General features: G+C 35.7%; 1 protein-coding gene across 2 annotated transcripts in view; it reads left to right on the top strand.

Annotated features, from left to right (window-relative positions):
• The window catches only part of LOC127844081 (ankyrin repeat domain-containing protein 11-like), a 125922-nt gene that overhangs the window by 59557 nt on the left and 50777 nt on the right, over positions 1–15588 (top strand). For both annotated transcript variants that reach the window (XM_052374050.1, XM_052374049.1), the window contains exons 5-6: positions 7313–7501; positions 11940–12082. In XM_052374050.1, the coding sequence (XP_052230010.1) occupies positions 7313–7501; positions 11940–12082 (332 nt within the window). The remainder of the gene's footprint in view (positions 1–7312; positions 7502–11939; positions 12083–15588) is intronic.

Below are 15588 nucleotides of genomic sequence, written 5' to 3'. Positions count from 1 at the left end.
ACAGTGACACAAAACGTATTCACACAATGGCTGTCACTACAACTGACAGCCCATATGGGGGGCATGCATGTTTTACAAACTGCCCTTGTTTAAGCTTGTTGTCATCAAACGCTCTTGAGTCCTTGCTAGAAGTGATATAGCGCCCCCTTCAGGGAGATTTGACTGATTAGAGCGTCATTCTAGGAAAACTGGGCTTAATGCACTGTGTACAGTTTGGTGGCAGATTAGCTAATCTGGGACATCACTTTCACTTAAACTTGATTTTGTTTTGAAGAAGCTTCCTATAAATGAAAACTTCCATAAAAGTGACAAGTGTTGTCCCTGATTAGCTTGTGCAGACTGAAGATGCTAATTTGGGATGACACTTTACACAAATCCATTTAAGCCCAATTTTTCCAAATAAGACTCTTTTGTATTCAAGGCACCATGACAACAAAGGTCCTTTAGCTGCATCTCAAATTTGAAATGTTCCTAGAATTCTGATTGGTCTATATTTTACTTTTAAATGTAAAAAGAAATCTGATTTGTCGATATCTTCTGTTGAGACCAAGTTTGTTTGATATTGGTGAGTTGTTGTGATCATTCATTTTTTGTTTCGATCTTTTCGGTCCATGGTTAAGTGTTGAACTGTTGACACTCTTAAAATTTATTTAAATGCCCAATGTTAACCCTTTCTCCATCAGAAGCAAATTGAAAAAGGCTTGTGCAACCAGCACACACTGCGAACATAAGATGTAAAGGGTAAATAGAACATATTTGTCCCCATGACAAATACACAAAAAAGAAAAAGTTTTTTGCAGAGCCACAATCCTAGATTTCAGATTAAAAGACTGACAGTATTTTATGCATGGCTAATAAAACCTATCCTTTGAGGCATTTGGTAATACAGAAATGTCAATGACCAGAGTGATGGGTTGAAGTACCAAGTGAACTCTGCTCCATAGATCATCTAGCTTATTCAAGCTAACAGACAACCTGATTTGTTAAATATCTTTCAGACAAATTGGTTGCTAAAGAAATAAAAAAATTGACAAAAATAGAACCCTGAAGCATTGTCATTCTAGGAATCGAACTAGGAATAGAGTTTGTGTGCGAAAATGTTCTAAAAATGGTCAAGGCAATGTTCTATAAATTGTAACATACTGCCACCTGTTTCTTGTAATTATTATTTATTTTAAAACCAATTGTAAGAAAATAGTGAATGCGTCATCAGCAAACTTATGAAAGAGTATCTGGGTCCCTCCCATTTCTGATTTCAGGGAAAAGATGAATCATTTTGGTTTGTATTTTTTGCACTAAAACTATTATTATGAGAATAAAAGGTTTGGAAAGTGCAGATCCTATTGCAGTCATAGCGGGCCATATTTTCAGGAGTCATTGGATATAGAATTACAGCTTAATATATCATGAATGATATTAGAGTATCCAAGTATGAAGTTATTAATGTACAGTTTAAAGCTTGGAAAAAAGTTATTATAAAAGTAATCCAAGTTTTTTAAAATGTCAGCTTTAAAATAAAAAATATATGTAATGCAACCGCAGTGTACAAAAAAGTAAATTATTAATAAAAAATATATATTTGGAAATCAACTTTCATTCTATGAAATCAATTTGAGAATAATAAAAAAAAATCAGCTATTTAATTGTACAAGAATAAATTGTAAACAGCTACACTATATAAAATCTTTGGAATCAAACAAACTGATAGATTTTGGAATATCTCTGCTTTTGTCACAAATTTTTCCTATTTATTTGCCTCTTAACAGATTAGCATTAATGTGGTTTATTTGGCCTTCGATTTTCCTAATTAGCTGAAGGGAAGTCAAGTGAAGTTATGAGATGGCATGTAAACAAGTTCACTGTTCCAATACATATTAGGTCTTTTCGTAATTAAGAAGTTGTCTCCCATTCGGGTAGGCATCACGAGTATCCCGTGTAAAACGCGGTCCGTCTAACATGCGAATTTGACTCATATCCGCGGATTGACCGAAAAGTGCGGATATGGACGAAAACAGGCAATATCGACACTTTGTCTGCAATGGTTAATATAAAAAAAACACAATATGGGTTAAATATGTTAGTATTGTCTCAAAATATAACAATTTAATAGACATTATCATTTTTCCAACTCTTAATTCATATCCGCGAACATGACGAAGTGCCAGAAGATTGTTTTAGGGCTACACACCACAAACAATATAACCATGCCGACACCACATATGTTTTGTTGTATAAGTTTACATAATGTTTATATAATATACTGAATGTATTATTATTCTTGATGTCATCTCAAAACTTTTGTATTTAGATATACAATATGCTTTAGAAAATATTTAAATATTTTTGGGCTGATTATCGCCAGACCACAAGTAATTAATGATGTTACTTTTCCCTGGTTATATTTTTATTTGAAATAAAAATGTTTATTTAAATATACTGAATGTTATGAATGCAGTAAATATTGTCTGAAATGTCACTGTTTCAAGTGGCATTTTTCATTTGAAAATAAATGATGATTTCAAATGCGCGAATATGATTAAATCAACGAATGTGGTTTATCTAATATTATTGCATAAACTCTATCTATAATGCCCTCTGGCGGGGTGCAGAAACTTGGCAAAAGGAGGGCTTGAACGGGAGAAATCATGTATTAACAAGGCGATTCACGTGCTGTTCAAGCCCTGTTATGTGTTTTTCATATCCATAATCTGGTCGACGCGCAGTTACTTCCCTTCTCCAGCCTTCGACAACTTTCCAAGCATAAATGGGAAACTGAATAAGCACCAGTTTCCTCATGCATGCAGGGATAATGACTATTTCAATCCACTTTTCAAATTATACCATCTGCACTCTCTTGACAAGAGCTTTATTTTATTGGAAACGTCAATGAAGTTAAGGTTATTTACTCAACACTTTCAAAAGACTATGCTGTAAATGTAAGTGTTTATGTACCTTCAACGTTCCTGCTGTAAATTCCAAAATAATTCCTCATTTCTTACTTTGCGCGGCTGCATTTCAACTTTGCATTAATCCACTGTTTAAACACATTTTAAATCGAAAACTGCCTATCCGAAGGTAAAGCCTCGTCATTTCGGATGATGACCGAGTGAGGCATATGTAAAACACAACACTGAACTGTATTGAAATAATCGAATTATTTTGTCGATGTCGAATGAACAAAACATATTTTTTTCAATGTTGTTTTAATTTATTTTGGTATGTGTGATTTGTTTATGCAAAAATAGCGAAAATACACATTTTCTCGGACATGATCATCTGCGGGCGCACTCGGGCAGGAACAGATTTTTCGAGCGCCCGCAGATGATCATGCCCTCGAAAACGGTGTATTATCCCTATAAAGGATCTATATTTGTAGTGCTATAATAACTTTATGCAAGGTGAAAATATCTAATACATGATGTATTTGATTGTTACTATTTATTTTATGCTTTCCGGTGGTTTATTGAGAAATATAAGTGAATGAAAACTGATAATTTCAATGTTTCAAACAGTGAAAATTAACAGTGAAAAATTTCGATAATTTTCACTTTTTACTGTGAAATGACGACATTTTTTTGACGAAATGACGTCATTATCCCACCGAAAATCTTTAGTTAAATTCTTAAACAATATGTCCTGATTATTGTAATTCCGTCTTGACAGAGTTGTCGTTCGTGCGGGTAGGTATACCTACTTCCGGTGTGAAGGAAAACAATGGGGAAATACTACTGTTCCATCGTCAAATGCCTTAATTGTAGCGGTATAATAGGTACATTTTCAACAACAGTAACATTACATAAATTGCCTAAAGACTCATTACAAGAAAAGCTTGGAAGACAGCAATTAGCCGAAAAAAATTGATTTCCAACAGCGTATACTCAAGTCTGTTCCGACCACTTTTGAGACGGAATCGGTCCAAACTCTGTTGACCGAAACAAAATTCATTCTTGAAACATTTAAATGTAGCACTACGATATCCTTTGTTCATTTGAATAAATACAATAACGTGCTTTTTTACGTATCAATAAACTATATTATTTAGTAACAAACAAATATAAGATATTTTACCTTGCATATTTAATACATATTGTGTATTATTCATTGAACATTGAAATGAACATTGCAGAAAAAGTGTCAATATTGCTTATATTCGTCCATATCCGCACTTTTCAGTCATATCCGAGGATATGAGTCATATACGCATTTTAGACGGACCGCTTTTTACTCGGAATACTCGTGATACCTACCTAAATGGGAGACAACTTCTTAATTACGAAAATCCAGAATACATGCACTTAAACCCGAGAGTTGTTTGCAGTTACAATCTGTATGTATTCTTAGTTACAATTACAGCATTTGCCAATGTTACAAATATGCAGCAATGACAAACATGAACACAGAAAACACAATGAGGATTTTTGAGTTTTTAAGCAATGCTTCTCACCCCAAATGTTGGCATTTCTGTCAGCTTAATTAACCCTTTCCCACTCAGAAGCAAAGTGAAAATGGCTAGGTGCAAACCTGTTGGTCTGTGTAGTTACCTTATTTGGAGACGTATATTGAAATTGCATTTAGTGCAAGTGGTATCAAGGTCAATGTTACTAAAAATAGAAAAATGGTTTTTGCTTAATGCAGGGTTTTTTTTTACTAAGAAAGTGACGCTGATAATTGGCGTCTTCCCCTACCAGAATTTTTCCCCTAAAACTACCATTTCCCCTCCAAAAATATAATTTATCACCAAAATATAATATTTTACCCTCAAAGAAATGTTTTTTTCTTTCTTTTGGGAAGTCGACACTTATCCTATTTGTACCATGTACAACGATCTCGCTCTCTCTCTCTCTCGACGAACACTCAAATCTGGGAGTCCCAGTGATTCTATATATAGCACTTAAATTACGTCATGGAAACCGGGCAACTAATCGTATTAATCATGTGACTATTTTACTGGATTCCGGTCTTGCGCGAGAAGGGTGATTCGTCAATTAATTACCGGAAACCAGTCGAGTTTTCATCCGGGTTATGTGAAAGCCAAGATGGGTATAAACGTTAAAACAGAAAAAAAGTCTCACAATTGGCGTTCATACACGAACAGAATAAAACGTTCGGACTCGGAAAATATTAATTGCGTTGACGCATTTTTTAAGAATGAATCATCAAAAACCGTTGAAACCCAGCAGGATTCGGAGGTACATGTAATCAACATCGATTAATACTGTCGGATTATTGTGAAAGTGAAAGTAGACAATCGGCAGCTTCCGCACCTTTCCCTTCCAATACTGTAGCAGATCTAGATCGTCAACCCATTCATCATGAAATTGAAATCACAATATTGAAATCGTTCCCCGGCCCCAGTTGAAAACATTTCCCATTATTAGATCTACCCCTGCAACTTTATTTAGGACTTTGACTTTAATATCATACTTGTTCATGTGTTTAAGAACAAAAAGGTCAGAGACATGTCTCTTTTTCTATAAAAAAACCTGAAGTCTGTAGGCGAGTTATAGACATTGAAATGAACAGTTTTTATTTTTTCCCCAAATATGTCTTTTTCGCGCTCGATTTTCCCCTTTTACCCAGCGTCCAGCGTCTTCCTCTTTTTCTAAAAAAAACCCCTGCTTAATTACTTTTGTATGAATATTGTGCTGTAATTTTCTGTGTAGGTAGCATACATGTGTATATGCAGAATTTGCTTTTATTCTTGATTGAATTCATCTTAACTGTTTGTAAAAAAAAATTGAAAATCATCTGTCTTGTTTTATTTGAAAAAATTCATTAATATACATAATCTGTGTATTCATCTTCCAATAAGACTTTTTATCCACCGCCAGAGGCGGAGGGATATTGTTTTGGCGTTGTCCGTCTTTCTGTCCGTCCATCTTTCCGTTTGTCCGTCCGTCCGTCCGTCTGGCACTTTTGTGTCCGGAGCCATATCTTGGAAGTGCTTTGGCGGATTTCATTGAAACTTGGTTTAAGTATATATATGGATAAGAGGATGATGCACGCCAAATGGCATTGTAAACCATCTGTTAATATGGCCCTTTGTATCTTGAAAAAATGCTTTTTTATGTGTCCGGAGCCATATCTTGGAAGTGCTTTGGCGGATTTCATTGAAACTTGGTATGAGTATATATATGGATAAGAGGATGATGCACGCCAAATGGCATTGTACGCCATCGGATAATAACGGAGTTATGGCCCTTTGTATCTTGAAAAAATGCTTTTTGGAGTGTCAATTATAACACTTTTGTGTCCAGAAGCATATTGGCGGGGGATATCAATTCAATGAATTTGCTTGTTGGTCATAAAATTGAGTGACAGAAAACCAGCATTAATTACCAAAGCAGAACAATACTAGAGCACACTGTCTGGCGAGAACTCATGTTAAGAAAAAGAATATAGTGTAATGTAGCCTTTTTCTTTCCATTCATTGCTGTTATCATTAGACAATCTTCATTTTTGTATGATTACATTCATTTCTTGGGAAACATTGTTTACACAGAGTCAGAGTTTTTAAATAGATTGAAATATAATTTATTAAGTTGGTTTTACCCCCAAAATGACTTAAATGATTAATCATACTGTTTGCTATGAACACTATTAAACAGCCTGCAAATCTGGACTCCTGCAACTGTGTTGACTGATGGGTAAACATGAAACAAATAAAAACTATAATTATTATAAATGATCACATTTTTTCAAAAAACAAATACACCTTCTTAGAAAGCATATTACCTTTAATGTCTTAATATAGCAGGATAAATGATCATGATTTGTTTATAATCTCCTGTTTTGACATGCATTTCTCATTAATTGGTTAGGGCATGATTATGATGAATTGTTAAATACATCAACTGCTGACAATCCTTATAAAGCATGCACCAATTTGAGTTATGTCACATCTACAACGGAAAATATTTCTAAATACATGAAATTTAGCAGTTTTAGATAAGCCCCTTTGCAGACAGCACAGGCCATTCTCGGAAAACACTTAACACACATGCAGGGATTTTTATCGGATTTTTGGGAAAGGGCATGGCCATTTTTTAGGGGGAAAAAATAGCGCAAAACGTCGGATTTTGGGGAAAAATTAGGAAAGTCTTTAATAATTTAACATATTTCACTGTTTTTAAAACAAATTCAATGCAACATATAATTTAATTATGCAATATTTTTCCATTTTCTACACTGGATCAGGGAAAAAAAATCATTGAGGAGAAAGGGCCAAAATTTGGCGGGTCTCAAAGAAGGAAAAAATCCCTGACATGAATTGAGCCCCGTTTTCCTAGAGCGTTGCTCATTTATTTTCCAGACACGCCCACGAAGCCCTCGTCACCTACGCCAATCCAGGCTGTGAAGAAGACAAGTCTTGACAAGAAAGTGTTCAAGCGTAACGCACGCGGAGAGATGCCAATACACCTGGCAGCAATAAACGGTGATATCAAACTGCTGAAGAAACTCATCAAGGCTGGCTCTGACGTGAATGTCGCGGATTTTGCAGGTTTGTGGATTATTTAATGTTTACTATTTGAAAGACTTTGTAATGTTGCCTACATAAAATGTCTCCACTTCTCTTAGTTTTTATGCACCCGGTAGGGTGGCATATAGCATTTGAACTGTCTGTCTGTCCGTCCGAAAACATTGGCCATAACTTTTGCAATATTGAAAATAGCAACTTGATAATTGGCATGCATGTGTATCTCATGAAGCTGCACATTTTGAGTGGTTAAAGGTCAAGTTTAAGTACATCATCCAAGGTCAAAAGTAAAAAAATACAATCCAAGGGAAGTAATAAGCTTTAAAAGGGAGATAATTTCTAAACCTGCCAAATGATATATTGAAATTTTATTTCAAAGCGGCGCAATAGGGGGCATTGTGTTTCTGACAAACAAATCTCTTGTTTTTGTAGCTTTGTTTAATTGATCTTTGGAGTATTCTGGTTGATTTTGACGTTGTATTGGTAATGTTTCCTTTTGGTCATGTGTCAATCAGTATTGGTATGTTTTTGTATAGGAAGTTTTCTCAGAAAATCAATCGGTCAAGCACAAATTAAAAAGGGCCAAGGGGCTCAAAGGCTTGTGGTATTTTAAATCCACAATGTTGATGTTGTTTTTAATCGATGGATTTTTATGCCTCCAAAGGGCGGCATATAGTTTTTTCTCTTTCTGTCGGTTGGTCAGTCTGTCTGTCCGTCTGTCGCACTTTTCGTGTATGCTCTCTAATTCAAGTAGTTCTCATCCGATCTTCACCAAACTTGGTCAGAAGTTGTATCTAGATAATGTCCCGGCCAAATTTGAACATGGGTCATGCAGGGCAAAAAACTAGGTCACGGGGTCACTTAGTGTGTTTCAAAAAATCAGCATGGTGTCTGCTCTCTAATTCAGGTAGTTTTCAGTGGATCTTCCCCAAACTTGGTAAGAACTTGTATCTAGATAATGTCTACTCCAAGTTCGAACATGGGCCATGCCGGGCAAAAAACTGGGTCACTGGATCACTGAGTGCGTTTTGAACATAAGCCTGGTGTCCGCTCAAGTAGTTTTCATCCGATCTTCACCAAACTTGGTCACAAGTTTTATCTAGATCATCTCTAGTCCAAGTTCTAACATGGGCCATGTTGGGCCAAAAAAACTAGGTCACTGGGTCACTTAGTGCGTTTTAAACATTCAGCATGTTGTCCGCTCTCAAATTCAAGTAGTTTTCATCTGATCAATTGAAATTATTTTTGTTAATATACTTAGTTATCGGCAATAAGCTTTTGTTTGCATAACGCTTGTGCATAGACTGGGTGGGTAACAACTTAGCGAAGGTACCAACTAACCAACAATCTTAAAAGTGGTCATCTGCGAACAACGGTCACCTGTCTACAAGGGTCTTTTTGGCCATTTCCCTTGACTGACCGCTGTTCTCAGTTTTGACGGGGAATTCGCTAAATAAATCAAAATTATCTGTCAAAACTATCTGTGCAGTAAACAGTAGTTTGTTCCAGTCTGTGTGACTTAAGCTTGGTGAACTTACAATCCACCGACTATAACATTTATTCCCAAAACCCCTACAACATAGAATGGGTGTACAATGGTCATGATTCTGTCTGTCTGTCATTGATTTTTACAACAAGTCAATGTAGCTGACCTAAATGCCATAAACACACAAATAAAACCAGTATTTTTGTTTGAAGTTTGTCTGTAAGTTAAAGTAACACTGATAGATAGCATTCTGTCATTATTGATCAGGTTTGTATGATTAGAGGTCTGGAGATCAATACATGAGCACAGTGTTTAGATTGGTGGGGAATGTCAACTTACCTGTACATACGTGACCCTGAGCGTGACCCTGAGCATGTTACCTCTGTTATCTTTGCTGTTATGTGGTTACACTGAGTCAGCCAGGGGAATGGTTTTTTAAGTAATGCATGTTGAGAGACTATGCACTTTACATGTGCAAATCCATTTGGTAACAGAACAATCATTCCCAAACAATTCTTGCAATGCTTCTATTAGAGCCAACCGGCATTCTGCCACTTAAACCATATTATTTATAATAAATGAATGTGCCTTCCCTAGCGTATAATTGTGTGTTTTTAAGTCCCAAAATTGTTGTAATGAGTAAAATACAGGTTCTGGAAAACCTGTGGGTCAAACAGACTCGCTATGCTATGGTATGCATTTTATTGCGATTATGGTGTTTGGTTTTAGTGTAATTTAATTAGGTTTATCAGACAATGTATGATAGCATGAAGCTACATAAGCTGGTATCTACTGAACAAAAAAATAGGCAAGTTGTTTTTTTGTAGTACGATTTTCATGACTTTTGTACTGAATTTTAAAGAAAAAAAAACAAAAAAAATCACAATTTATTTTGTTGTTTTTTAAATTAAAATCGTAAAGAAGCCCTAGCTAGTCTATAAGCACATGAAATGATGAAAATGATAAGAATAAATTACTTGCTCAGTAATTAATACGTATATCATTTTCATAAGTCGGGGGTATAAAATTGATAAAAAAATGTTGTCTTTGTCACCGCATATTTAAAACAATGGCTATGAAAAAAGCGAACTTGTTTATAGTTTCGTGGCCCAATCAAGACCATCAACATCCCATTTGTCACAACAATAAATTTGTGCATGTATATTAGAAAACATGTTTTTAAGTGTTGGTGAATGTGAATTGATTATCCACAGTAATTTGCTTTCACTTACGCCCAATTTTCAGAAAATAGTTTTTACATTGTCATGTTTCATTTAATCTTAATTTAACTGTTCTTGTCAATTGGGCGTTATAATTATGTAAGAAAATATCCTTATGGGCGCATATTGTGTTGCATGATTTACTTCTATTTGATGGCAATTCAACCCCCCTACTCTCACTTGGACATCAGAATGAGATTGACGCGTAACCCACATTTCACTTTATGACATCACGCAAGTCTTGCTGAGACATACGCTTGTTTTAATGGAAATCTTAAACACATTTATTGCTAGTATTGGCTAGAATTGCCTTCAAAAACTTAAGTGGTTTGTGTTTATTGGGAATTATTAAAGGATATCCAGGGTTCGACACTAAGGCACGTCCGACAGACATTGTCTAGTAAGATCGGTGGTCGGGCTAGTAAAAACTGTGGGCTAGCTTGTCCGAATGGTTGTACATTCAAAATCTATACTGATTCATATAACTATAACTAACCGAAAACCTTTTTCTCTTAATGTGTAAAATAACTATCGTATCCGTTATTTACATCAGAACAAAACAAGCGTATATAAATAAACGCGGAGCATTCACATGATTCATCGCTATTTTTAGACACGAAGGAGAGCTTCCCGCAGAAATAGCTTGTTTCCATTGGTAAAGTTGTCATGAATATTAATGATTTTCTGCAGTGTCGTAGAACTTTACATCGTGTTTTTACGACTTCTATCGAAAATCGGTATCGTCAATGTAAACATTTTTGCGTAGCAGACGAGAGAATGTAATTTAAAGAATGGCTTTGTTCAAGATTGGATTTTCGTCCGACAAATAAGTTAAATAAAGAAGAATCCGACGGTAAAACTGACACAGATTATGATGGAAAAGGGGCCTTAGAGCTGTGGTAGCATAGAGCACAGCGGTCAAGGAGGCCAGAATTTGATAACGTTTAATAAATGTCATCTGCTGTACAGACATCATTTGTTTAACTGGTGATAAACAGTGAAATTACAACAAACAATTTATGTTGTTAAATAGTTTTATTTTATTTTTTACTCTGTGTATCAAAATAACTTTCTTGTGTTCACTAATTATTTACTGATAAAACCTGATTAAACAGTTACACGACACAATTCTGTTTATTTGCTATGTCATTTATGGTCTAGTAGACATCAGATTCGGGCTAGTACATTTTAAGAGGAGCTGGTCCGATGGTCTGGCGGTAAAAAAAGTTAATGTCGAACCCTGATTTCTACTGTGACAAGATATAGTTGTTGTTGTTTACGTTGTTGTTTACAAACTGAATATTCTGTCATCCTTATCATTATCTTTTCCTGAGTTTTTTGCTGCTGAAAATAGCTTACAAATAGGTTTAGGGGCAATACTCATGTTTGTGACAAATTTCTATTGCTTTCAAGCAGAATTTTTATTCTCTCTACCAGAGATATTGGCTTCCTTAACGCTTTGCATGCTGGGAAATTTGTCGTCTGCTAAAATGTTGTCTGCTGAATTTCTAAAATTAGCATTTTCTTCAATTTTTTTCAAAGAATACTATCAGAATAGCAAACAGTTTGGATCCTAATGAGACACCACATTTTGTGGCGTCTCATCTGGATCCAAACTGTTTGCAAAAGCCTTCAAAATTCGGTTCCAGCACTGAAAGAGTTAATCAAGTGCTAAGGGGGAGTATTAATCTTGTTTGTAACAAAGCTGCAGTTGTTGTTGTTAACGAGCCTACACATTATTTCTTCTCCCCTCCAGGTTGGACTCCACTCCACGAGGCCAGCAACCGCGGATGGTTCTCTGTCACCAAGCACCTGCTGAAAGCCGGAGCCAATGTCAACGTTCAGGGCTTTGAAAATGACACGCCTCTGCATGACGCTGCCATAAACGGCCACAAAAAGGTATTGTGCACCTTTATATAGGCTGATTGAGGCGGGGTAGTGGATATGGTGTCTGCCTAGCAACTGGGAGGTCATGGGTTTTATCCCCACTTTGGGAGCATATTTTATAATCTCTCTAAAGTCACCAAGTACTGTTTCTATCCAGGAAATGAACTTTAGAGTGTTTCAATAAGCGCAAGGCTTTCACTTCAATTGATCTTAAATAAATAGGTCAAAACTAAAAAGGCTGGAATATCCAACATTTGCCTTTACTATATTTACAAGCTTTTAAATTTTATGTCGAAAAAGGCTGGAAAGTGTTCAGCATTCATCATCTCATGTTTCAATAGTTGTATGTAGAGTCATAAGATAGATTGGTTCTGCATTCACCTATCCAATTTGAGGTGTGGTTCTATGTTAGGACAGGTCCTGTATTAATCAGCGCATGCTGAAATATGCAGGTTGGGTTATCATAGTCACCAATGCTGATTCTATGTTACATATAATGTGTTGAAAAATAAGAATATTCCTCAAAATTGTGCAAGTTTTGCTTAATTCATGCATTCTTTACTTCAAATAAAAGTTCATCTCTCATCACACTTTGAAAAGAAAAAGCAACACAATTTATTTTGCTAATTGAGGACATTATGTGATATGTTTCCTATTAATTGCTGTCTTCTAGAGGCATGTTTACCCTAAACCACTCTTACCTGACTGTTAATTATCTCAGATTTTCTCCTAATATCTGTTATTTAAGTGTAAGAGATTCCCACTGCAGAAAATGTGACATCAAATGATGTGTACTTTTCTTGCAGTACATCATACATTGCTTTCTAATACTTTTAAGTTATCCAGGCTTGGTGTTGAAAAGTATATGAGTCATGCTGTGTGCAAAGGGGACTTAACCCTTTGCGTGCTGGGAAATTTGTCGTCTGCTAAAATGTCGTCTGCAGAATTTCTAAAATTAGCATTTTCTTCTATTTTTTTCAAAGAATACTATCAGAATAGCAAACAGTTTGGATCCTGATGAGACGCCACGTTCTGTGGCGTCTCATCTGGATCCAAACTGTTTGCAAAGGCCTTTAAAATTCGGTTCCCGCACTGAATGGGTTAATGCATGTGCGTAAAGTGTCCTCCCAGAATCAGGGACGGCATTTTCTACCTTAAGTGCAATTTGTGTTAAGAAGAGACTTTCTGTAAAATACAAATGTCATAGAAGGGGAAAGTGTTGTCCCTAATTAGCCTGTGTGGACTGCACAGGCTAATCTGGGACAACACCATGCACATGCATTGAACCCCTTTTTCATAGAGCAAGGCCTATTTTTAAACATTTACTTTCTTCTTTGGTAAAATCCCTTCCCTTTGGCTTATTACTCCTTAAATTTAAAACCCTTATATTGACATTGGTAAGCAACAAACACATTTAAATAATGTTAAAGCGCAAACTCTGTACCAGCCCTTTTGTTAAATGTAGAACATCTTAAAATGGCCTTGGATTTTCTAGAAAATATCCTGGTTGTAATTGTGGAGATTCATCCACTCAAAATACAGTCTTTAATTTTCCTCAATCAGTAGTTCAGTTCACATGTCCTCCAAACCTAAGGCTGGTATTGAACTGTTCCCTTGAAAGCTGATCTTTTGAAAGGCTTTGATTTGGTCTGGTTAGGAGCTTTGATTGATTGTGACTCTTTAGAAATGCTGTGCACTGCATTTCTGTTGCCTGGTGATTTCATTCAGTTTTCTCAGAGGTTTTGGGCGCTTGTTAAGATGTTGTACAATTTAACCCTTTACCACTTAGATAGGTATTTTGACTGAGGTATTTGTAGTCCCATAGAAAGTTAAATTTAATTTAATACCTTTCTAACTAGATTCATAATGTAAAGACTTCATTTCCAACCCTTAGATACTGATGAACAGCAAACAGCATAAAACCTGAACAGACTGAGAGCTCCTCGCAGACTGTTCTGGTTTTGTGCTTTTGCACATAGCCATTTTCACTTTGCTTCTGAGTGGGAAAAGGGTAATGGGTAGGACTGTAAGCTGGTTTAAATCTTCTTGGAAATTTAGAAGTCAGTGCAGCTAGTATAAATAGAAACAGTTTATCTTACCTATTCTCTGTATTTTGTAATGTTGAACTCCTTTAGATTGCCACATACATTTTATGTTTGCACTACACCAGATAAACATGGTATTTGTTCAAATACCTGCAAACATTTGCTAAAACAAAAGGTGCAATATAGTGCAGTCAAGAAAAAAAAACTTCCAAGAACCAGACGTGAGTATAATAACGATTTTAAAATAAAAGTGAACTTTTCTCACTTTGTTAAAAAAAAGAGGACTTTTTTTCAAACTTTGTTAAAATACCAACACACTTTTTATTTTCTGATGTTGGTTGGCAATGTTCCCAAAATTCAATTAGAACTAGTATCAGAAAAATACCTGCACATTGTAAGGCCATCCTTAAAAAATTGTTTGTTTTGCATAACCCGACCCAGGTAAATTTGGGTGGGTCAGTAGGTAGGGATTTTATTTATTTTTTTGTAATTTTTTTTTTCTGACATTGAACTCCAACATAAACCAAACTTAAAGATGATTATCAAATAAAGCTCCAAGTCTGCTGCCTCATGAAAGGAAATTGGTAAAGATTTTTCTGCACCGTCCGTATCACCGCACGTGTATTCGTAAGTCTATTTTTTCTATTAAGAGCTTCTTTTCATTTACTTATTTTTTATACTACTTTTGCCATCAGCCGTTATATTGTAGGCAGACAACAATATCAACTGTGTATTCCATTATCTGCGCATGAATGACCCAATATTACCCGATAGCGAACTCAATGGTGATTGGCCCGCTACCATATGCGCTTCAAATTGTTCATGGAAACAAAGAGAAAAATAGTTAAAAAAACACTCCGGATTAAAATGGCGGATGTCTTCAATGAAATTTAACGAGACTTAAGCATATTCGCAAATTATATTTTTATTGAGCCAAATTCGCTATACTTTCGCAAATGGCGAATGACAGAGCGAGCCATGTAGTAGTGAGCATTTATTCCAATAATAACACGTTCGCAATGCTCGCGCTGTCGTTCGCCATTTGAGTCATTTGCAAAACTATTGAAAATTTGGCTCAAGAAAAATCTAAATTGCGAAAATGCGAAAATCTAGTAAAATTTGGTTGAAAACATCCGCCCTTTTAATTTGGACTGGTTTTCTTTATTTGTCTCTTTGTTTCAATGAAAGTGTTTGCAATTCGAACAGTAAACGAAACGCGGTCTGTACCCGATTAGGCATTGCTTGACCTTATTGTTAATGAAGTGCACATGGTAGCTGGCCAATCAGCATTGAGCTCGCTTACACATGACATGACGTCGTCGAATAAAACGTGAGAACGGGTGGAGCTATCGGATAATATTGGGTCATTCATGCGTAGATGTTGTATAATTTGAATACACATTTAATATCGCCGTCTGCCTCCAAAATAGCGACCAGTCGGAAAGTCGTATAAAGAGATAATCAAATGAAACA

This window comes from Dreissena polymorpha, chromosome 9 (assembly GCF_020536995.1).
Source record: "Dreissena polymorpha isolate Duluth1 chromosome 9, UMN_Dpol_1.0, whole genome shotgun sequence".
Classification (NCBI taxonomy): Eukaryota; Metazoa; Mollusca; class Bivalvia; order Myida; family Dreissenidae; genus Dreissena; species Dreissena polymorpha.
This window is presented reverse-complemented; position numbering and strand designations above follow the sequence as displayed.